Source organism: Cetorhinus maximus, chromosome 24, assembly GCF_964194155.1.
Source record: "Cetorhinus maximus chromosome 24, sCetMax3.hap1.1, whole genome shotgun sequence".
In the NCBI taxonomy this organism is placed as follows: domain Eukaryota; kingdom Metazoa; phylum Chordata; class Chondrichthyes; order Lamniformes; family Cetorhinidae; genus Cetorhinus; species Cetorhinus maximus.
In genome coordinates this window covers 49,357,012-49,382,845 of record NC_135902.1, presented here as the reverse complement: position 1 = coordinate 49,382,845, position 25,834 = coordinate 49,357,012, and the positions used below count along the sequence as shown (strand labels likewise).

At 39.7% G+C, this 25,834-nt stretch overlaps 1 protein-coding gene across 4 annotated transcripts in view; it reads left to right on the top strand.

Moving 5' to 3' along the window:
- Positions 1-25,834, top strand: part of smurf2 (SMAD specific E3 ubiquitin protein ligase 2) — a 218,273-nt gene that overhangs the window by 164,349 nt on the left and 28,090 nt on the right. For 3 of the 4 annotated variants that reach the window (XM_078571231.1, XM_078571229.1, XM_078571232.1), the window contains 3 exons: positions 12,101-12,185; positions 14,650-14,808; positions 17,480-17,524. In XM_078571231.1, the coding sequence (XP_078427357.1) occupies positions 12,101-12,185; positions 14,650-14,808; positions 17,480-17,524 (289 nt within the window). The remainder of the gene's footprint in view (positions 1-12,100; positions 12,186-14,649; positions 14,809-17,479; positions 17,525-25,834) is intronic. The other variant, XM_078571230.1, reaches the window with a different exon arrangement.

Sequence of the window (25,834 nt, the reverse complement as noted above, 5' to 3'; positions counted from 1 at the left end):
TTGCTGGGAGTGTACTATAGGCCCCCAAACAGTCAGAGAAATAGAAGAGCAGATATGTAGGAAAATTTCAGAGAAGTGTAAAAATAATAGGGTAGTAATAGTGGGGTATTTCAACTTCCCCAACATTAACTGGGTTAGTCATAGTGTGATAGGTTTAGAGGGAGCGGAATTCTTTAAATGCATCCAGGAGAGCTTTGTAAGCCAGTACGTCGAAGGTCCTAAAAGAGAGGGGGCGGACCTGGACTTAATTTTAGGGAATGAAGCTAGGCAAGTGGTAGAGGTATCAATGGGGGAGCATTTTGCAGATAGTGATCATATCTCCGTTAGATTCAAGGTTGTTATGGAAAAGGACATGGATGGGCCAGAAATCAGAGTTCTAAATTGGGGGAAGGCCGATTTTAATAAGATCAGATATGATTTGGCCAGAGTGCACTGGGAGCAGCTACTTTTAGGTAAACCTGCGTCAGAGCAGTGGGACTCATTCAAGAAGGAAATAGGGAGAGCACAGGGCCAATGTATTCCAGTAAAGACAAAGGGTGGGACCAACAAACCCAGGGAACCCTGGATGTGGAGGGATATACAGGATTGGATAAGGAGAAAAAGGGAGGCTAATGGCAGATACCGACGGTTCAAAACAGCGGAAGCCCTAGAGGAGTATAGAATGTGTAGGGGGGAATTTAAAAAGGAAATTAAGAGAGCAAAAAGGGGTCATGCAAAAACATTGGCAGGTAAAATAAAGGAAAATCCAAAGTTATTTTACAAGTACATTAAGAGTAAGAGGATAACTAGGGAAAGAGTAGGGCCCATTAAGGACCATAGTGGTAATTTGTGTGTGGAGCCGGAAGACGTAGGTAGGGTTTTAAATGAATACTTTGTGCCGGTGTTCACAAGTGAGAGGGACGACGTGGGCATGGAAATCAGGCAGAAGGACTGTGATATAATTAAAGAAATTAGCATAGAAAGGGAGGAGGTGCTAAGTAGCCTGGTAGGCTTAAAAGTAGATAAATCTCCAGGCCCGGATGAAATGTATCCCAGGTAATAATTTTCAATACCTCTCTGGCCACAGGAGAGGTGCCAGAGAACTAGAGGACAGCAGTGTGGTACCATTATTCAAGAAGGGAGGAAGGAATAAACCACGGAACTACAGGCCAGTCAGTCTAAACCTCTGTGGTGGGGAAACTATTGGAAGCAATTCTGAGGGAGAGAATTAATCTACTCTTGGAGAGGCAGGGATTAATCAAGGACAGTCAACATGGTTTTGTTAAGGGGAAGTCATGTCTGACCAATTGGATTGAATTTTTCGACGAGGTGACCAGGTGTGTAGATGAGGGCATTGCATTTGACGTAGTCTACTTGTACTTCAGCAAGGCTTTAGATAAGGTCCCGCATGGGAGACTGATAACAAAGGTAAGAGCCCATGGGATCCAAGGCAATTTTATGGCAAATTGGATCCAGAATTGGCTGAGTGGCAGGAAGCAGAGGGTAATGGCTGAGGGGTGTTTTTGTGACGGGATGCCTCTGTCCAGTGGGTTTCCAAAGGGATCGGTGTTGGGTCATTTGCTGTTTGTAGTATTTATAAACGAATTAGACTTGAATGTAGGAGGGTTGATCAGTAAGTTCACGGATGACACGAAAATTGGCGGGGTGGTAAATAGTGAGAAGGATAGCCTTAGATTACAGGAAGATATAGACGAGTTGATCAGATGGGCTGATCAGTGGCAAATGGAATTTAACCTGGATAAGTGAGAGGTGATGCACTTGGGCAGGACAAACAAGGCACAGGAATACACGACGAATGGTAGGACCCTGGAAGTACGGAGGATCGGAGGGACCTTGGCATGCATGTCCACCAGTCCCTTAAGGTAGCAGGACAGGTAGATAAGGTGGTTAAGAAGGCATATGGGCTACTTGAAACAAAAACAAAAATAACTGGAAAAACTCAGCAGAACTGTTCTGATGAAGAGTCATATGGACTCGAAACGTTAACTGTATTCTTCTCCGCGGATGCTGTCGGACCTGCTGAGTTTTCCCAGCTATTTTTGTTTTTGTTTCAGATTTCCAGCATCCGCAGTATTTTGCTTTTATTTGGGATATTTGCCTTTATTAGCCGAAGCATAGAATATGAGAGCAGGGAGGTTATGCTGGTTAGGCCAAGCTGGAGTATTCCATGCAGTTCTGGAATCTGCATTATAGGAAGGATGTGATTGCACTAGAGAGGGTGCAGAGGAGATTTCCCAGTATGTTGCCTGGGCTGGAGAGTTTTAGTTCTGAGGAGAGATTGGATAGACTGGGATTATTTTCCCTGGAGCAGAGGAGATTGAGGGGGGACATGATTGAGGTGTATAAAATTATGAGGGGCATAGATAGGGTAGACAGGTGGTAACTTTTCCCTTTGGTGGAACCAGGGGGCATAGATTTAAGGTCATGGGGCAGGAGGTTTACAGGAGATGTGAGGAAGAATTTTTTCACACAGAGGGTGGTGGGAATCTGGAACTCTCTGCCTGAAAGGGTGGTAGAGGCAGAAACTCTCATAACATTTAAGAAGCATTTGGATGTGCACTTGCGATGCCATGGCATACAAGGCTATGGGCCTCGTGCTGGAAAATGGGATTAGAATAGTAAGGTACTCGTTTGACTGGCACAGACACAATGGGCCGAAGGACCTTTTTCTGTGCTGTAAATCTCTATGTCTCTATGACTCTTGGTGCTTTCCCTAGTTTTCAGAGAGTTTCCTAAAACCACTTCCAGCTGTAAAGCCTGTCCTGATATTTTCCCTTTTGACCACGCCAGGATGAATCCTCTGGAATCCTCAGATGGCTGTGGAATGTGGCTTTTCGGCTAGAGACTATCTCCCCCCCCCCGCACCCAGCTATGGTCGTACACAAAGCTAAGCAGCCTCTTCTCTGTTGACCACACAAAACTGTTGTCTGTCTCTGATATGCATTGATTTGTTGGAAAGCCTGTAACCTGATCTCAAAAATGGCTTCCTCTGCACTTTTTCCCCATGGCAACGTGAATCGCATTAGCTTTGCATCCAGATAGAAATGCTGATTAACTACGAACATATGAATTGGGAGCAGGAGATGGACAATCAGCCCCTCAAGCCTGCTCTGCCGTTCAATAAGATCATGTCTGATCTGATTGTAACCTCAACCCCATGTTCCTGCCTACCCCCGATAACCTTTCACCCCCTTTTTAATCAAGAGTCTATCTAAGTCTGCCTTAAAAATATTCAAAGCCTCTACTTCCACTGCCTTTTGAGGAAAAGAGTTCCAAAAACCCTCAGAAAGAAATTCTCCCCATCTCTGTCTTCTTTTCAAACAATGACCCAAGTTCTAGATTCTCCCAAAAGAAGAAGCATCCTCTCCACATCCACCTGTCAAGACCCCTCAGGATCTTAAAGGTTTCAATCAAGTCGCCTCTTACCCTTCTGAATTCCAGTGGATACAGGCCTAACCTGTCCAACCTTTCCTCATAAGACAACCCGCCCATTCCTGATATTTGTCTAGTAATCCTTCTCTGAACCGCTTTCAATGTATTTATATTGTTCCTTAAATAAGGAGACTAGTACTGTACACAATATTCCAGATATGGCCTCACCAGTGCCCTGTACAACTGAAGCATAAACCCCCCCTATTTTTGTAATCAGTTCCCCCCTCAATAAATGATAACATTCTGTTAGCTTTCCTAATAACTTGACGTACCTGCATACTAGCCATTTGTGATTCATGCACTCGGATACAGATCCCTCTGAATCTCAGAGCTCTGCAAACTCTCTCCATTTAGATAATCTTTTTTATTCTTCTTGCCAAAATGAACGATTTCACATTTGCCCACATTATATTCCATTTGCCAGATCTTTGCCCGCTCACTTAACATATCTATGTCACTTTGTAGCCTCAAGTCCTCTTCACAATTTACTTTCCTGCCTATCTTTGTGTCGTCAGCAAATTTAGCCACCATACCTTTGGTCCCTTCGTGCAAGTCACTTATATAAAATTATGTAAAAAGTTGAGACCCCAGCACTGATCCCTGCATCACATCCTGCCAACCAGAAAAAGACCTATTTATGCCTACTCTCTGTTTCCAATCTTCTCTTCACACCAATATGTTACCTCCCCCCCCACCCCACACACACACACACACACACACCATGAGCTTTAATTTTCCACAATAACCTTTGATATGGCACTTTATCAAATAACGTCTGGAAATCTAAGGACAGTACATCCACCGGTTCCCCTTTATCTACACCACACGTGATTCCTTCAAAGAACGCCAATAAATTTGTTAAACATGATTTCCCTTTCACAAAACCATGTTGACTGTGCCTGGTTGCCTTGACTTTTTCCAAGTGCCCTGCTATAACACCTTTAATAATAGCTTCTAACATTTTCCACATGACAGATATTAAGCAAGCGGGCCTGCTTTCCGTCTCCCTCCCTTTTTGAATAAAGGAGTTACATTTGCTATTTTCCAATCTAATGGAACCATCCCCAAATCTAGGGAATTTTGGAAAACTAAAAGCAATGCGTCATCTATCTCACTAGCCACTTCTTTCAAGACCTTTGGGTGAAGTCCATCATGACCTGGGGGTTTGTCAGCCTGCAGCCCCAACAATTTGCTCAATGCTACTTCCCTGGTGATTGTAATTTTCCCGAGTTCCTCCCTCCCTTCCATTTCCTGATTTACAGCTATTTCCAGGATGTTACTTGTGTCCTTTATAGTAAAGACCGAAGCAAAATACCTGTTTAATTCATCCACCACCTCCCTACTTTCCGTTATCAAATCCCCAGGTGCACTTTCTATAGGACCAACGCTCATTTTGTTAACTCATTTCTTATTTAACTATCTATAGAAACTCTTACTATCCACATTTATATTACTTGCTAGCTTTCTCTTGTACTCTTAATTTTTCCCTCATTAATCTTTTAGTTATCCTTTGCTGTTTTTCATAATCGCTGCTACCTAGGGGTGCCTTCACTGAGGTTATCACTTAATCCTACCTCGTTGCTCAATACCAGGCCAAGTATAGCCTGCTCTCTGGTTGGCTCCAGAACATGCTGTTCCAAGAAACTATCCCAAGAACATTCTATGAGCTCCTCATCTACGCTACCTTTGCCCATCTAATTTTTCCGTTTTATATGTAGATTAAAATCTCCCATGATTATTGCTGTACCTTTCTGACAAGCTCCCATTTTCTTCTTTTATGCTCTGTCCTAAAATGTAGCTACAATTAGGGGGCCTGTACACCACTCCCACAAGTGACTTCTTACCATTATCATTTCTCATCTCAACTGAAACCACTTCTACATCCTGGTTTCCTGAATGTAAGTCATCCCTCTCTAATGTGCTAATAGTATCATTGACCCCATTGTTGACCCCAACTCTCTTTTATCTTAGTACTAAATGGACGGTTTACAGCACAACAGATTATGACCTAATACTTTCAACACCTTTCTGGGGCTTTGAGAATTCAGTCTCCAATGTTAATACACAGGCTGCTGCCATTGTCTCTTAGCCCAAATACCTTCTTCCTGGTAGCAATCTAAGCTTCCTTTGATTTCTAACAATCAAACTACCCAGGGAGTTTACTGTGAGGCAGACTTCAGAACAGGCCTCATGACCCCCTTCATTTTACCCTAAATTTAAAAATACAGTCCCAAAGCATATTTTATAAACCTCATAACTGTAGCAGTTTGTTACTAAGAATCTATCCACCTCTGCCTTAAAAATATTCAAAGACTCTGCTTCCACCGCCTTTTCAGGAAGAGAGTTCCAAAGACACTCAAACCTCTGAGTGAAAAAATTTCGCCTCACCTCTCTTTCAAATGGGCGACCACTTATTTTTAAACAGTGATCCCCAGTTCTAGATTTCTCCACAAGAGGAAACATCCTCTCCACATCCACCCTGTCAAGACCTCTCAGGATCTTTCAATCAAGTAAGAAAGTTATAAAGTTTATATTTATAACACAGAAATTGTCCATTGGGCCCAACAGGTCTGTGCCAGTGTTTTCCAAGCTCTATACCTCTTTGCCTAACCTTATCAACATATCCTCCTATTCTTTTCTCCCTTGTGATTTTTCTTTCTTTCCCTTGAATCACCTTAACAACTTCCTATGATGGCGAGTTTCACAAGCTAATCATTCTCTGGGTAAAGAAATTTCTCCTGATTGTGATAGAATTATAATAAGTTGCTTTATTGCAAAGTGTTTTTGGACTCTCATGCACCACATGTAAAATGCAATTACTAATGGCAGAGGAAGAGGCATCTGGGTTAAACGTAACAATGTAATAACACATATATATTAATGAAAAGTTTAGGTGAAGAGCCAGGGCACAAAATGCAAGAAACCATCAAATTGAAGAGGGTAGAGTGGAAGATGAAATAAATCCAGAAGGAGGGTGATTAGTTTACAACAATATTGGGTATTAAAACCTTATAGATTGTGGCAATAGTACTCATGCTTAACTGAAACTGCCCCTCACCTGCATTGTCATGGAATGGGCTTGTTCAAATGTTGCTAGTAAAGATAAGAGGTCTTATGAAAAAGGGGAAGAAAATGAAATTGGGTGAACACAAGCAACCTGGATATTGTATTTGCCCCAGGCATGGCTCACACTTTCAAGTCTGCCATCTAGACCACACTGTTTATTTGAAGATTAGGGACAGCGGTTGTCTTGCGGAACATGGTTTCTTGCATATTTATGCTCATAAAATATGGGCAAGTCTTAAATGTTAGCTGCTATCTTCCCCCACCTCACTGCACCCCACCCCCCCAACTTTATCTCTTGAAGGAATTTACTCCTTCTGGACTACAGTTCTGTCAGAACTGATTGCCTGCCAGCACCTGGTGCAACCAAGCCATTCTTTGCGTGTGCCTAGATGGTGAATACGAACAGACTGACCAATGACAGACAGCGCAGTTAAGCCTGGTTTTGTTTTCGCCTGAGCTCCACATGTTTTTCATCTGAGAGTGGGAAACCTAGCTAATTCTTGCCTTGTTGCATCAGGACTTTTTTAACTAAAAATCTATTTTAAATATAAAATTTTGTAAACGTACAACACAATACAGTTCAATTGTGGCAGTACATAAAGCGATAAAGTGCATTTTAAATCTATTTGGTTCAATACAGTACATATCACTCCACAGTGCCTCAGCCCACTTGCAATGCTTTTACATTTTCAATGTTAAACATTCAGCCCAAGGGGTGTTACATTGTGTTCAGCTCTTCAATGTACTATGGGGGCCTTTGTGGCAGCTGTGCCAACCTTCATTGCATCCCTCATACTAGAACTTTGAATGTGCCAGTCTGCAGCACAGTTGCAGCAGTTCCTTGCACTGGAAAACCAACAGGCTTCAGGCGGACCAAAGACCAATTTTCACCGAGTTCATGGCCCTCCAGCAGTAGTTGATGTTTGTTTTGTTCTTGGGAACAGCCTGTAGAGCACAGAGCCCTGTGTTAAGGAGCTGCTCAGAATGAACTTCGCCCTGTATTTCCTTCCAGGCATTCTTCACAAAGGCATATTCTACAAAGAGACTGGTCACCCTCTCTTCACTACTGTAACTGCCTTGAGACAAATTATCATTTGGTATCACAGAACTTGAGCTAGTTTTTCACATGCACTATGAAGGATTCCTTCAAACTTGCGAAGACCATACAGGGCTTGCACTTCGATGCCATGTCTACGTGGCCATTTGTCATCCAGCATTAGATGTGATCCCCCGATTGGACAACATTTGCTAAATAATCCTCCGTGTGCTAAGAATTGAGCTGACAACCAATTTAATATTGTCAGCTGGCAGTGTGGCACATTTGCATGTACTGGAAGCTATATATATTAATATACAGGGCCCTGTTCTTTGCTGACAGAAAGACTATGTACACACATTGCACCTGTTTCATCTAAACAAAATAAGTGACAGCCATTCGCTGGTACATTTTTCAGGGCAATGTCTTGACCAATCAGAGTCATGCTGCCTGTTTTAAAATTAAAACAATTCTTAGCAGTTAACTGTCAGTCACCATCAACTGGTGCATTCTCCATGGCAACACCTCTACTAATCAGAGTCCACTTGCTAATCAGTCAGCACTCTCTTATACAGTATAAATTGTTGTTCCCTTTACATTTGGTATTCTTGCAAATTGACTTGAGGTAGTGGCGCTGAGACTTTGGGTGTGCATCAAGGACCTGACAGGGAGGGATTTTTCTCATCACCAGCCAAGTTATCTCTTAGTGCTTGTTTGAAAATAAGATAAGGCTTTCTGTCAAATGATTTTGACAGGCTTGTTAGCCAAGAATACGAAGACCAATTGTAGCCTCCCCACTGACACTGAAGCTGAAATCGGCTAACTTGGCACCAATTAAGCTTTGAACCTGGGACTTCCTATTTTGTATGGCATATTTCATCGATTGCAACAGAACTGGAAAGAATTGTTTGGGTTCTCGGCACTAGGACTCTGGGCATTTTGCATTCCTTTCACAACTGCACACCTTGATCCATTAAACCACAAACATGTAAAAATGCATCAAGAAATAGCCCTGGGGAATGTATACAAACCCCATTAATATAAAGAAAACCCTGTGACATTATACCATGTTTAAATGAAACTGCTTAATTGTCTCGTTCTCACAGTTTACTGTAAATATCACAAGTCTAATCTCTATTGTAACAAATATCTACCGTCAGCATCTAATTATAATTTGGATTACAAACCAGTCAATTGCAGTATTTTCTTATCAAGAATACTCCAAGAAACACAATTTCAATCAGAATATTTAAATTTGCCTGCTCTGTAGTTATTTTGTCTTACTTGAACAGTAAATTTTTTTTAGAGGAAGAAATGGCAAGAAATAATAAGTTTATTCGATGCTTATTCAATTTTTGACGGGATTCCCGTCAGAAGATGAAAATCTTGCATTTACTATGAATATTTAAGACTAATATATAAGCTAAAATACCTCTAGTTCAGTTTTGGATCAATGTAAAAACAAAGCCTAGCCTGTTGCGAATTCATGAACTTGCACTGTTGACTCAGACATTCTTTGGGTGTTGACCACTCTGACTCGCAGCCTTTTGAGTTTTCATGACACTGGGAAAGGGATGGGTTTTGTACCAGAAGTTTTCTCGCCTCATGCACCCAGACCAGAAGGCTGCTACAAGCAGACGAACAAAGTCCATGCTCACACTCAACCACAAGTGTGATGCGTAACCTGCAAGCTACACTTGTCTATTTTCTTCAGGATTGCTTGTAGCAGTGGTTGGGAGATTAGTCTAATTCCAGGAGTCTCCAGGACAATCTGGATGATATAAAAATAGAAAATTCTGAAAAATTTCAGCATGTCAAGCGGAGATGGAAGTAGAATTAATGTTAGGTCATCATCAACGCCAGAAGATGTTAGAAGAATGGCTTTTAAGCAAATGCTAGGGAAAAAGAAAAGAACGAAAGGGAGAGGTCTCTGTTGGTGTGGAGGGCAGGAGTGGTTAAATGACAAAAATATTGACTCTGCAAGGCAACATGAGCTGAAAATGATGGTGTAAAAACAAAAGAAAGGTCCAGAGGAAGCATAAATGGTTACAGCGAAATAGCGGAGGAGAACAGCAATGTGGGAAATCTGGCAGGTAAAAAGTTCTTGTGGCCCACTAATGTGGCAGAAGAAAGGCAGGTCGTGAACCACCCTGGCAGCCTTGTGGGAAGGAAGGAGGCTTGTATGGGAAGTTGCCTTGATGGTGTGTTGTGCTGAGGGGGCCATATTACATACACACAGGCCACCCCTATTTGGCTCAGGAATCTGCATTAATCTGTCCTTTTTTGGGTTAAATATTGCATCGGTGCTGTTGGAGATTATTATGAATGTATGATAATGGTTGCTGTGGAAATGGGCATTGAGTTTATTCAGCAGCGCAAGGGTGTTATGATAGGTATGTGAAGCATGCATGGCATCTAGCTAATTGCAATAGATATGTTGGAAGTAATTCCAGACAATCTCTTACTGTGCTTTCATTGTTTGAGGCGGGGATGGTGAAAAGAACCCATTTGGGAGGGTTATATGCAGTTCAGAGATTTATTGTTTGATAGCTGCTTAGTTTTCAGTGACTCCAAAAATTCATAGTTAAGCCTGGTGTCATACTCCACTTGGCCTGTTTGAGTGAATAATTAGTCATTGTTCCAAGATTTTCAGACAGCCAAAGAGACTATAGAGGGTATGGAGCAGAGATGTTCTGAACAAGTGTTGCTTTCTTTCTATCGGGCTTTTTGAGCGCAAATAAAGCAATCCATATTTGTAAAAATGTTTTTGTGACTGGCATATTTCTGCAATTTGTGATTTTTTTTTTCCAAATGTGCATTATTTTTCCCCTTCCTGTCAATGAAGCGCTGATTTACACTGTGATACAGTTTCACAAGTTTCAGCTGTCCCCTGGCGTTCTGCCCAGGCAATGAGTGTGAACATTTTTTTTCGAATGTGGGAAGCCTCATAGCCAACTCCAATCCAGCCCATACCTGACATCTGCAGACATACTTTCCAGCAAAAGTTGCTCTCCGGTCAATCTGGCCAATTTCTATTCAGTTTCTGCCATCCTAGCGCAGGCCTATGCCTCAGTTGTAGTGCTGTCCTGATGCAAAATCAGCTGACTCCACATGGGCCAGAATAGAACCCTAGCACCTTCCTGATCTGTGCTGAGTAGAATATTGAGCAGCATATTTAAACTGATGAATCACAGTATGTATTTAGCATCATTTTAAGGCTGAAATCATGGTCAAACTTCAAGATTAAATTGTAAAATTTCTTGTCCCGTTTTGTTATAAAATCATTTTTTTGAGATGTTTCTTTAGTTATAATATTTGTTTTCTCTCTTTCTCACATGCTGATCATATCAGGCCACTCATGTAATCAAAAGCTTGGTTGCATGGCTTAAATCCTAAGCCTGCGCTTTTGCTGTTTCAGATGACTGCTAAGAGGGTGTGTGACAACAGCCACTGACTAATAGCTTTCTGTCTAGCTCTGTCAGTTGCACACTCTCTTTCCCTCTCCGCTCCTGCTCCTTCTCTCTTCTTGCTGAAAAAGTAAATTGGCAAACATTTTTCTTAGTAATAATGCCATTAATTTATAATGACACCATCCACCCTTGTGCTGTGTGTTGTGGCTTCAAAGTGAAAAGACACATTGAATTTCCATCTCCAAAGTGATTAAGACTCCCTTAACTTTGCTAACATTTATTATATCTCTAAAAGGCCTTTTTGAATTATAAATCTCTATGTTCAGTGCACTGTCCAGATGCGCACACTTTGCACTGGATAATATAGAATTGTATTGCAAACTCTCAAATGTTCTGGCTTAAAATATGTCTAATATTCTCCAAGTCGTTCATTTTTCCTGAAAGAACTTGGGTTGTGTTATGAAAATTTGAAGGAGGGGATTTGGGCAAATTTACAAGTAAGTACGTAGTTACAGAACTATATGGTTCAAGCCACTGGTGTCTTGAAAAAAGCACTTCTCGTCATATTGGACTAGATTTTGGGATTAATGTGCTTTGTCTGGAGGCCTGTGGAAGCTCTCTGCATTTGATGTGGCTTCTGCACCTGATATGGCAAGCAGAGGGGAAAACATATTCTGTTCCTGATGTGAAACGTTTAGACTTGGCCTTGTACCTATTATTTCTCAATGTGCAGTTGTGGGAACGTGTTGAGTGGAGGGGCCATAGGTTTCAGTACACATGGAAAAGGGAAATCTGAGCCATCATGGGCTGCTCTCTTGCACCTCCTGGTGGTCAGTAATGGTGAACTAGACAGAGACCTGGAACCAAGTTCATTTGTCAGTTCTCTTGTTTGGTGACGACCTAGAGAGGAGAGATAGGAAAGGGAAAAATCTTCTAAAATGTTTCAATTTCCACGCATGACTGTCCATCACCTTCAGCCCCTCAAAATTCAGCAATTGCTCCTATACAATTGCATTTTGGCACTTGCCTGTGGCAGTCTATGCCATGTTCCACATGGGAACTGTTGAAATTCACAATGGTGTAGATCTCAGACTGAAAACAACTTCCTCTTTATTGCTACCATCGTTAGTATTTATTATTCTTTTATTTTGCATAGAACAAAGAACAACGCAACAAGGTCAGGTGTACTTTCTGCACACACAGACCGGGGTGAGCACATGGCACGATCCTCGAGTACCCAGGTAAAGGAAACCTGGCCTAATGGGTCTACTTCGTTGGCAGAAAGACTCGGCAAAGCCAAAATTATTTCCGTTTACATCCTAGAAAGTATAAACTGTTTGTGAAGACCTGGGATTATCTCTTCAGATTCTGTTAAATTTGATATATGAAATTGGAGGTATTTTTTCTGTGTTTAGTTTGCAATTTGGTTTGTTGTGCAAAAAAAGAAATGTTTACATTTTAAACGTTTGCATTTTAGACAGGCACTTAAACTGCCTAGTCCAAGGTGGGGATGTTCGCTGATGATTGCACAGTTTTCAGTTTAATTCTCAACTCCTTAGATACCCATATGCAGCAAGACCTAGATGACATTCAGGTTTGGCAGATAAGTAGCAAGTAACATTTGTGCCACAAAATTGCCAGGCAATGACCATCTCCAACAATCCAACAAGAACGAATCTAACCACTGCCCTTTGACAATCAACAGCATTGCCATTGCTGAAACTCCCACCATCAATATCGTGGGGGATTACCATTGACCAGAAAATTAACTGGACCAGTCATATATAAATGCTGTAGCTACAGTAGCAGATTAGAGGCTGGGAATTCTGCAGTGAATAACTCACCACCTGACTCCCAAAGCCTTTCCACTATCTAAAAGGCACAATTCAGTAATGTGATGGAATATTCCCCACAAGCTGGAATGAGTGCAACTCCCAACAACGCCCAAGAAGCTTGACACCTTGACACCATCCAGGACAGAGCAGCCTGCTTGACTGGCACCCCATCCACCACCTTAAACATTCATTCCCTCTACACCCGCGCACCAATGCAACAAGCCTCCTTTGACAACACCTTCCAAACCTCTGAACTCCACCATCTCAAAGAACAAGTCAGCAGATTCAACCTGCAAGTTCTCCTCCAAGTTGCACACCATCCTGACTTGGAAATGTATTTCTGCTCCTTCACTGTTGCTAGATCAAAATCCTGGAACTCCCTCCCTAACAGCATTATACATTGTAGCAGCTCAAGACCCCCCTTCTCGAGCAATTAAGGATGGGCAATAAATGCAGGCTTTGCCAGCAGTACCCACTTTTCATGAATGTAAAAAGGCCAATTTATTTGTACTTCAATTTTATTCCCTCTTTTAGATTTGTCTGTTGCACTCTGCACCACACACTATTTCCCTATCAAGAGGGTAGACAGTTCCCTTGACCCTAGGACTTTGCCGCTGTTAGAGGGTTTCCAAGAAAAGTCTGGAGCTCTGTGGCCACAGTTCATAGAATCGTAGAATAGAATCATAGAATGGCACAGCACAGAAGGACTCCATTCAGCCCATTTTATTTGTGCCGGCGCTCTGCAAGAGCAAATCATCTAGTCCTATTTGCACACCCTTTCCCTGTAGCCCCCAAATCTTTTCTCCAAAGATAATGATGCAAAATCTTTTGAAAGCCATAGTTGAATCTGCCTCCACCACCCCCACAGGCAGTGCATTTCAGATCTTAAGTACTTGCCTGTTTTAAAAAAACACTTTTTCCTCATATCGCCTTTGGTTCCTTTGTCATTCACCTTAAATTGGCATCCTCTGGTTCTCAATCTTGCTGCTAATGGGATCAGTTTCTCCTTATCTACTCTCTCCAGACCCGTCATGATTTTGACCACCTCTGTCAAATTTCCTCTGAACCACCTCTTGTCCAATTACAGCCCCAGCTTCTCCAATCTATTCACGTAACCGAAGTCCCTCATCTCTGAAACCAATCTAGTAAACCTGCATCAATGTTTAAAATTGGCAGTTCTTCCTTTCAGGAAACCTTGCAACTAATAGGTTGCTAAGTGGAGGCAAAGCAATTCTACACAAGGGTGGAGAGTGAATCTACCCAGACTGCTGTTGCAAACCAGTTGGCACCCTGTTAAAGAAAATTTTCGGCAGAGACCTAATAATAGGTCAGCTGCCTTCTGTCTTGGCTAGGAAGTGGTGTGGTTGTGGAGAGGGAAAATTGTCTGAAAGAGGGAAAAATTAAGTTAATGGGTATTTTAAAAAGCTTTTAAGTAAATGTGGCACTCAGATTTTGAGTACCTTTTTGCTGGCAGTGTAGCAGAGCATAGATGTGTCGTATGTTTTGTGGTAAAAGGAAAATGTTCATTGAAAAACTAGTTTTCATGTTGCTATATACTTCAGGAAGATCTACCAATATAATGTGAATGTGAAAGGTATCAGAACATTTGCTTTAATGGATTTATTCCTTGGGCTAAAGCCATTTGGCCAAGATCTGCAGCTAAAATGTAGATTAATGACATGACAATCTAGTTTTGAGGCCGATGAAGGTTTAGTGAGCTTGTATCTTGGGATACTAAAGGATTATAACAGAATGTATCAAGTTTTTGGAATGCTCTGGTTTTTCTGACACTATGGAATTGTATTCTTTGCAATTTTAATTGGTTTGGCATGAAGTAAGCTGAGGTAGCCGTCTGTGTTTTGTTTTGCAGGGATCTTAGCAACGTAAATTGTGAGGAACTAGGGCCATTGCCTCCGGGTTGGGAAATCCGTAATACAGCTACAGGAAGGGTCTACTTTGTTGACCACAACAACAGGACAACACAGTTTACAGATCCACGGTTGTCTGCTAACTTGCATTTTATTTTAAAGTAAGTAATGGAACAACTTTTTTGTCACTGATTTCTCTCCATCCTCAACCACCTTTTTAAAATTTCAAACTATTTTAGGAAGTGAATTTCAAACGTAGTTTTTGGATGTCCCGTTATTGAAATTGGTATTGTGGGTTTTTTCCAGTGCAGCTGTTTAAACAGCACTTGAAAACAGATATTAACATCAATCTGGAATCGTTTGATTGTATAGTTATTAAGCTGTCCCATCAAAACATTTGAAGTTGGCTATTAGCAAGCTCTAAGTAAGTCATGTTTGCCAACTGCTCTGATTTATGTCAAACCTTTCAGACTTTTGGTTTTGTTACCAAATGGTTTCTCTTTTATGTCCTGCCCTTTACTTGAAATGCCTTGCTTTGAAAAAAAAGAGCACGTTGTTTGATGATGATCCCATCTGATGGTTCAAATGAATGTGCTTAATGTTTTTCTTTGGTGGCAAGCACCTGAGGTGTCTGCAGCAGCTCCCCCCCTACATAGCAGAACTACTCAATCCATGATCTAATGGAAATAACCAGTATCTAATAGGATAGCATTTCAGTGTCAAAGGCCTAGAAACTGAAAAATAGCTGAGCAATTTGTACCAAACACAACTTCCCAGCAGTTAGATGTCTGTTGATTTGAATCTGGTGCGGGGCAAATGTTTAAAACCAAATGAACACAAACATTTGTATAGTCAAATGAGCAGAATATCTGCAAATAGATTCACCAAACAGAAGGATGGTAGTGTTAAATGCAGTACAATCACTTAACCAGTGCACTATTAATGGGACCATTTGCTTCAAGACCATATTTCTCTGATGCAGAAAATTTCTTGTATGTTATAATGAAAAAGATTACTTCCTTGTTGGAATAATTTAGACTTGTGGTTTCTTGATACTACAATATTAGATTCATCTTAAGGCATCCTGTAATTTCACTTTTAAATTCATTTCTATGCATGCAGAAAATAATGCTGCAAGTGCACTGTTTTAGTTCTTAGGGATGCCAACAGGATACTGGCCACAAGCTTTGGAACATTTGTATAAAGGCGGTATTCTTTCCAGACAGATTTGTTTAAGACCTTCTACCGTAGCACCTTCAGACACCTTCCTCTGAGGACAACTCAGATTATTAATCATTTTCAAAACCTGCGTTCAGATTTTTTTTTGGATGAAGGGATGAAATAGTAGCCCTATAAATGCAAAGGAATAACATCTCTCTTAGAAGGATTTGTATATCTTCTCATTGAATTGTAACTGCTACACATTTAATGTGGATAAATTAAAAATAATAGGGAATAAGGATCTAAAAAGAAGGCTATGTTAAGTGGAACAGTCATGCAGCAACATAAAACAGGAAAGAGATCCAGGATTTATAGTGGAAAATCTAAGTCTTTGAAGTGATTAGCTGCAGATGAAGACAATTGATAACTGGATTGCATTAGCAGATCAATAGAGATAGCTGAAGATATATTCCTGCTGAACAAGAAATTGGTAGAACCTCCATCTGAAAAAACTGTACCCATCTAATTATAGGAATTGTATTGTGAGGGTACAAATGTAGGCAACAGAGATGATTGTAGGTATCAAGAATTTGTCATGAAAAATGGTTAAGGAAATTGGGCTTATTTTCTTTGGAGTAGATTGCAAGGTAACCAATTAAAGCTGTCAAGAATTGGAAGATTGATCCTGACAAATTGTTCACTGTGGTGATGGGTTCAGCTCTAAGGGACAACATTTGAAAATTAGGAGATTAAGAATAAGAAGGCGGGTAGAACTTTTCCCACATAGACTAATAATATTGTCAGGAAAGGAAGTTGAAGTGAAGGGTGGTTATAGGTTTGAGATGATTCAATGTATTAAGCACCTCGGGATGTTTTACTACATTAGAGGCACTGTGTAAATGCTAGTTGCTGGATTGCTCAAGAGAAAAAATATTGAGTGTAGTGAGATGGTAATTAAGTTCACCTATGAAAGAGTTGTTTGATCCTAATTAACTTGCATTTCCTTTTAATTAAATAAATAAAACCTCTGTATCGGTATCAAGACTAAAGTGATCATTTAAAAAAATTTTTGGTGCTATTGTCTTGTTACTGAGGGCATACCTTATTGTTTATGGTCGTTGTAGGAAGTTTTTTCCCATTGTGGTAAAAAAAATATTTTCACTATTTCTGTAATCTGTTGTATTGATTGTGGCATAACACCAGTGCAGCTAAATCCTTATCAGCTTATTTAAAAAGTCACCAGCACAACTAATTATGGTTCTGTTGATGTTTTAATGTGATAGAATGGATGCACTATCACCTCGCCAGTATTTGTTCATATATACAGGGATAGTGCAGGAAATTGGAGTTGAGGCAGATGATCAGCCAAGATCTTCATGAATGGCAGAGCAGGCTTGAAGGGCCAAATGTCCTATTCCTGCTCTGATTTCTTGTATTCTTATTTCAGTTTAACTTGTAACAAAATAATAGTCACTGAATAGTAGACGCTATAAACATTAAGTGACGTTGCTTTTTATTTTACTTTTTTCATTGTTAGACTTTACACCAAAGTTTAGCATGAAACGTTACAATTGAAGACCTTTCACAGAAAAATATTAAGTGGATTCTTCTTTTAATTAATTTCTGTACCTTTTTTGTTTTAATTTCTTTATCATGGGTACTGTGCTACAGGAGGGACTCGAACCAAGGACCGAATCTACATTACCAACATACCAGGTGAAGTAATGAGAGCATTGCCTGAAAGATGAATAACTTCACTCTATCCATTGCCACTTCCGCAATCAGAAATGACTTGTATTAAGTGGGTGGCTGCAGAAGGAAGAGAGAAAGTTAAGTTGTTTGAACAGTATATCTGATCATCAAGAGGAGAAAACCTCTGGGCTAGGTACCCCGTCCCTTTTGTTAATGAGTCAGTTGTAATGTATGTTCCAAACCCAGCAAAAACACTAGAGAGAGTATAGCCTTTTGAGAGCTCAGAGAATCAAACAAGTTGGGAGCATGAAGATTGGTCTTGGAAATGGAGAAGTAATGTGGAGAAATCATGCTCTGTATGGCAAGCTAGAAATATGTTGCTAACTCTTAAATTTGAGAAATCCGAAAAATAGCTAATGACATGTTTTATGTGTGGCAACTTCCAATCTTTGAACTGAAGATGAAATTACCAAAAGTAAGGAGCATTTGACAGGATTCTGAGGTTTGTGAAAGAATCACACTGACATAACTGTCTAGCCCAATGGGTGGATAAGTTGTTGCACAAACCTCAGTGGCGGTTGATTTTCTATAAACTAAGTCATATTGTTTATCTTATACTTCACATCAAAACGTTCTTTAAAATTATAAGTGTGTCTATTCTGTGAAGCAGTGTTGCAGAAGGCAGCTCATGTTGGTATTTCTGATGAACAGTGAAGTGAAATGGTCCGAGGTTAATGCAGAAGCAGGTAGTCGGATGTGGATAGGTTTTTAAAAAAAAAAGGCAAGGTTTTCCTTAATATTTTAACATGAAGTTTCAAGAAAAGACACCATGCAAAAATTAAATTAAATTCTTGACTGGTAGAGAATGTTATGAATGAATTAAAACACTGCTATAACTAGATGTGCAAGTTGTTAGATAATGTGAAGAGTTGTAATTTTTTGGAGTAGATTCAGAATTATAAACCCCTGCATCTAATGCACCATTGTTGAGTCCTCTCAAATGGTACTAACTGTGATAATACCATAGTATGGATTGGACAGAAAGTTCTCACCTTCGATATTTAGCCTTCCCTACACTTTGTACAAAAGTCAACAATGAATTACACCCTTAAATTGTTTGTTGTAAACTAGTTATGTTGCTTTTTAAAGATGGTAACTGAGTTAAGTGTGCCAGAGGGCTATTGCTGTTGTTAGAACCATATCTTCCAGAACTATATTTTGGAAGGACATTGCATTATTTGGACCCTTGGGAGTTGACTCTTTTTTTTTCAAAAAATGGGGTCATAAGTTCACCTTGGATTGTTGGCATGCATGCCTTTTTTACGAAATCACATGACATCAGTTGGGAATGAACTGAGAAGGGGAAAAGCTGCTCAGCTCGCGCTCTCCTTGCCTTGCTTGAAATACAGTGTGGCTCTCCGTATCCAGCATCTCAGGGGAACTTGTCTGTATTTGGAAACTCGAGAGGCTGAGATGAGAAGGATTGATCTGGCTCTATTTTCCTCCACACTGATGCTCCATTGGTGAGAACCTCCAGACATCTTCTGGGACTAGCAAACTGTCCTTGCATGAGGGAGCACCAGATCGGCAGTGTCAAAACCCTGTGAACTTTACCCTTTTTATAAAGATTTTTTCTTCAACAGCCCATCTCTGCAGATACCCCATTTGTTTGCCCTTTGCGTGTGCGTGCATACGGACAGTTAGGCTTCCAGATTATCAGTTGTGTTAACCAGTTTTTGCAAAGAAGTTTTGTTTTATAATACATCAGTCATTGAGCTTATTGAAAGAAGCCTGATTAAAGCCTCTTTTATTCTGGGCCTAACAGTAGTGAAGATAAATAATTGGCCATTTTTATAAGTGAATTAAACATTTAAGATAATGGTATGATCTGTAGAATAATGGGGCTAGATAAACTGCGCACTCCTGCCATCCTGGTCGTAACACTATCCATGCTTAAATATCAGGATGGGTCACTGCCTTCAGGACAAAGGTCAAATGAGAAAATGTTGAGGCAAAGAAGAAAAAAAATTAAAATCTAGAGGAAATAGACCCAAGAATAAAAGGATGTCAATTATTCTTTTAGAATTTTAAAAAATGTACTGCTGTTGAAGCTCATTTCTCCCATACACAAAATTTATTTTCATGCTTCATACATAGAATATGCTTTTTTCCAGTTGGGAGTAGATTGCTTATTTCTTTTGGTTTATGAAGAAATCGTGGATTGCATGTAGCCCACAAATAGAGAAGACTGCACTGCTGACTGTCTGAAGTAGATGAACTTAGTGACTTTTTAACTTTTTTATGTAATATATTTTGGGAGGTGTGACATAATACTGTTCTTTGTACAACATAAGATATTATAACTGGATTGTAGCAGCCATTTGAACCATCGTGCATCTATTGGCTCTTTGAAAGAGCAATCTACACCCCTGCTTTTTCCCCATAGCCCTATGTTTTTTTTTTCATTTTCAAGGACATTTCCAATTCCCTTTTGAAAGTTACCCTTCATTGAATAATCTTGGATATTCTTTCAGGCATTGAATTCCTGATCATCATAACCTGCTGCTTAAAACAAATTCGCCTCATCTCTCCTTGGTCTTACCCTTTCCCTCCAACTCCCACTTCATGCATCTGTTTTTCTTGTGTTGCTCTGGGAATGGAGAGTAGAATTTCTTTTGGCTGACCTCTAGCTGTTTCCCATTGGCTTACATTTTCATGCTTGCTCAAGGATCATTGTATGAAGCATTCTCCGAATTCGGTCAGTGTAGGTCCAACTTCTCTTTTGGAATGCAATAATGAATGATGGTTCTCTGAGTGTACATTTCCATTTGTCACATTAAGCCATCTGATGTTAAAGAGCCTGTATGATGCAAACATCAACCCACACCGTCAATCCCAAGCCCAGATAAAGGAGCAGAGTTATCCATGGGATTGACAATGCTTGTAGAAAATCAGAAGATGTCAACTTTGTCAATCATGTAGCAAGGATCAACATGTAGATTATACCCTCTAAATGAGCAGAAGCTATCAATAAACCAAGTTCCATTGATGCATCCTCTCTGTGCCAATGAGTTGTATTTAGAAATTTGGACAAGGTGTTCTTTTAATGTCATATATTAAACTGTAGGTTTGTACCTAAAAACATCTCTTCTATAGAGAGCATATTATAGGACACACAAATCATCTGCCAAGCGATATTTTTAACTTACATGAACAAGGATGAGTGACATTATTCAAGTCTAACTTACCAGTAGTTTACTTTTCTGTCAACCACTGAACATAGCCATTCCATCTCCAATTTGAATTTTACAAGCTTTTCTTTTTAACAGCTTGTGACAGCTTTATCTCGTGGTGATATCTCAGGTTTAATGATGGAGTTCTTCTACTGTCATGGGGCGAGGAATAAGTTCAGATGGTAGATTAGTATATTATGGACAACTTTATAAAGATGTTTTGTTTATTAGTTCTGATATTACCGAGGTTGATTGCTGTAAAAGACTACGATCACTGCATGTATACATTGTGGAGCAGAATGTAAGATTTTTTTAAAATGTTTGAGCTCGGTTTATATGTGTGTGGTCAATTACTTCAATATAAAATAAGTTATTTCTTTCTTCCCCCCTGGACCCATGTTCTCTCACCCACCCAAACCCACAATTTACTCTTCTGCAGTTGAGAGAATATGCAGGTGTCCTTTTCCTGAGACCATGTGAATACCACCCTGTATCTGGTTGCTGGCAGGTCTGAATGTATGTTCTTGGGTGACTTGCTATTTGATTTTAAATATTTTTCTTCTTCTACCACTGCCCCACTGGAGACTGCCTAGCCCCCATTCATCACTATTACTGCTTACAAACAGGGCCAGGAGCTTAAAACATGGAATTGTAGGCTCAATCCACTGACCTACCAAATATATTTTCCCCCACCTTCTGTGTATGTACATACTTTATGTGTAAAGTATGTGTGTATGTATGTATATATATATATAAAATATATATATTATTTACATGTATATTATACATATATAACGTAAGCTGGTGTTCTGTCAGTCAATGAAATAGCTTAAACAACAGATGTTAGAAGAAAGCATAAAGGTTATGGGTTCAAGGAAAAATTGTTTATAGTAAGAAAAACTCAGTGGCCTGGATGCGCAGACAGTTTTTGGTAAATATTCAGACACCACAGTGGCTGAGGGATGCTGCTTTATATGCTGCTCTTAGCAGAAGCATGTAATAAACATCATTACAAAAAAAACCACCATCCTATCTTGATGACTGTCTGCTTATCCCAACTTTATTTCCACTCGTCTCGGTGGACCTCTTACTGGATAGTGTCCAACACTGGTAATCTGGGTGGGAACCACAAGCAGCAAATGTTTAAATCTATTTATTCAGGGTCTAAGTCCACAAATAGTGTGGACTTTAAAAAGACTGTTTTCCTCTATTCAATTTAGGTTTTCCACTCTGCTCTCCCAAGTAACAAGCACCATTTTTCAGCTAAGACAGCAGACAAGTAACCTGCCCCCAGGCCTCTTCTGTTATTAACTGACTGCTGGCAGACACATTCGAATGGCTTGTGTTAACTTGCCCTCCATTTTTCCTTCATTCCATCCTTGTGCGGGAAACATATAACCTTCATTCAGTGCAAACCCTTGACAACCTGAAATCTGGAGCTGGCCTGTGCCAGGAGCTTTGGGCACTGTGCTGGTAGTTTTCTATGTCTCTCTTTTTTAATAATGCAGTTTACTGGAACGTTTTTGGTGGCGTGCAAGTGAATCTTGTGGATCTGGATAGACTGCTCACACCGCACTTTAATCTTGAAAGCTGATCTCTGTGCATGCATAGTTCAGTACACACACACAGCTCCATTCAGCAACTTCCAAATGTTAGTGAAATGTTTTAAGTTCTTAATGATGGAAAAGAGAAAATCATCCTGCCAGGCCTTTTCTAGCTTTGTAAAGAATCCACACAGTCTGCTAGCCTGCCTTTAACAACGTTTCAGAATTCTGCTTCACACATTGTGCTGCAATTGATGCAAAACCAAAGTAGTACCAAGTATTGCACTTTCAGTGGCCTTTTTCTATTAGAAAAAGGCAGAATCAGCAGTTTGATTAAGTTAAAATTGCTGGTTGCCAAAATGTGTTGTTTCAATGCCATCTAAAGAAAAAGACTTTGCATTCAAACAAACATTGCATTTTCGTGTTTTGGGATGTTTTTTGTTAAACTTGTCTAGCATCCAGAACTAAAATTTCATCTCTTTTTACACCAATTAATGTAATGCTGTGTGTAGTTTAAAATTCACTTGATATTTTTCCATAGCAGTTCCTGCCCTGATTTGTGAAGCCTATCACTCCTACTTTAATTCATGTTGCTACTGTTAAATGATGTTCTGAATAGATTCTAAAATTAAAAGCTTGGTTTGCTGCTCTTTATTGTTTGTGATCTTAGTCCTTCCCTTTTCTGATTTTTGTTTCAATATGGAAGTAAATAGTGATTACATTTAATAGACTTTGAAAGAAATGTTCAGCTGAATTTCTGTTTGTCTTTCAGTTAGATGTTAAACTGTGATGGGAATGCAGAAGAGCTGACACATATGCAAATGAATCTTGCAGGTTAAAATGTGTTTGTCTGCGTTTTAGCTTTATTCTATGTGCAAATGTGGGAAACCTCTTGCTGCTTGACCACAGTGATCTAATGATTGCTGCACTTTGGTAAAACTATTGCAAAGTGATAAATCTAACTGGTTTGAAGAGTCAGTTGAAGACTTTACCCTTGAAGATTTGAGTTTCTGATATCATTGGCTATTTTTAAGCGGAAATAGTTTGGCATGCTGGTCTTGAATGACCAAGCCAAAAATGTTTGTGGTTGCTGTTTCTGTAAGGCTATTACTGAAATGCTTTCCAAGGTAAATTGAGTGACTCCATTAAGGTGGGAGTTTCGCTTCTGTTTTATGGCAAAGTGACCCTAGTTCCTAGCAACCATATTGCTTTAATTTTGCACTATTGTATTCCTCCTATCTTTATGCATTACTTCAGTGTGCATTATACATTATTACAAGGCTTACTAAAATGTGTTTTTGTGTCTCTGAAAGACGACTGAGAAACAAGAGGAAAATACCTATCTGTAGCTGTAATGAAGGTTGAACAGTTACTGTTTTTTGATCACTACTTTACATTTCCCTCTACATGTTCTCCTGTTGCCATGCTTATTTTTGTTAGTATGATGAACTAAAACCTACTCTTACATTATGTCAAAGCAACTCTGCAAGGGATCAGTGATGCAAGTTGGCACCACTTAGCTTTTATCTTGTTGGAGTGCTTTTACTTCCTCCATGAAACTCTTGCCCTTCATCTCCTTTCACCACAAGGCTCAGGCTGAATAATATCATGTTTAATTTTGAACAGATTGTTAATTATGGCATCAACCCATGAGCAAAAGTACAGCCCAAATAGATTATTTTAAATAAAAACAAAAAGTTGGAATTACTCAGCAGTTCTGGCAGCATTTGTGGAGAAAGAAATAGTTAATATTTAAGGTCAAGAAGAGTGGTGAAGCTCTTTTTGGGTTTTCAAATGCTTTACAGAGTAAAGCGCTATTTGTGGGCTCAATCATGGTAGTTTGTAATGCTGGATTCCATAACATGTGTGGTACAGCACATTGGAGATTGAATTGTTGTACCGTGGATTGACGGGGCCTAAGTTTGTGCCTGCCAGGTGCCACGGAGAGACCAGTTCCTTCCTTCCACGAAGAGGGGGAATATTGATAGAAGCACAGAACAGCCTGTCTTCTACTCTTGTCAGCCAAGGTGCCGTGAGTAACCTTTTGAAGGCCTTAAAGAAGCAAAATGGAAAAATATAAAATAATCTGCTTAAAAATCTGTGTTGGATTGGCACTTAATTCTAAAGGGGTGGGGACGGCTTTCAATTAATTTGTACAAATAATTAAATGAAGCACAAAAAAGTTCACATTTTGATGATGGAGGATAATCATGAGAGATGAAGGTGCATTTTAAAGATTTAGTGTTGCATAAATCTATTTTGTCAAACTTCTTAAAAGTTGCGGGTCAAAAAATGGAAGATTTCAGCATAGATTCCCTGAATCCAGTGGCAATATGGACAATAAGAATGAATGTTCAGAAATCTGTTGTGCATGTAGCGCATTTTTATAACATAAAAAATAGAAGCATGAGTAGGCCATACCATCATTCAAGCCTGTTCGACCATTCAACATGATAATGGCTGATCTTCATCTCAACTCCATTTTCCTGCCTGATCCCCATATCCCTTGATTTCCTGGAGTTCAAAAGTCTATCAATCTCAGCCTTGAATATACTTAATGACTGAGCATCTGCAACCCTCTGAGGTAGAGAATAATGCCCTCCAGCCAATAGTAACTACTTGTTTTCTGGCATGGCTCCTTGAAATGGAAACTGTTAAACATGGCTGCGAAATACCCTAGATTTTATGGTAAGGCACTGATTTATTTTTTTACCTCTTCCAAATGCATGACGCTACTAAATTTTATGATTTGGGCAGTAATCAAATTGTTTCAGTTGTACAATCTTTTGTGGGTTCTCATTAAGTCTGCAATTCATTAATATGAGTAATAAATGGATGCCAAACATTAGAAGTGTACATTTCACTATGTATTTTAAATGAAGTGCTGGCCATAGTATATGTTGTTCCCACCAGGCTTCAGATATGATTACTGTATTTATTAACTCTGTTCCTTTCTATGAAAGCAATTTCCATGTGCTGCACTTTCCCTTTATGTTTAGTTTGGATGCTGGTTGCATTCAGCTCTGTTGTGTAATTCAGAGGTCCAATTGCTAAATAAAGTGCAAATGTAGGGAACCAGCTGTTTACATTGAAAGCCTTAACCCAATGATAGATTTGTAGACCCATTGGAACAAAGAAACTACTAGACTTCAAAAGAAAACCTAGGTCCATCTGATTCACCTACTAATAATCTCAGTGGTCACATTACACAATGATAATGGAATTATTGACTAATCATAGCAATTAATCTCTATCAATTAGCCTCCAACAGACCAGAAATGACGCAAGGAAAATCTGAGGGTGGAGAGCTTTTGAAACTCTAGGTCCCTTTTGCCTCCCAAGCATGACTCAATATTCTATACTCCAAAATAGTATTCTGTGAAAGAAATTACCTAATTTGTGTTTAAATAAAGCAACGCTATCTGATCCACTAGTTCTGTAGTGAGCCTGTTCCATATCTTAACCACTCCTCCTGAAATATTGTTTTCATAGGTTAGTTTTAAATTGACCACGTGCTGTCTCCCCATCCCCCACCCTCTTCAAGAATAAGCTGTGCC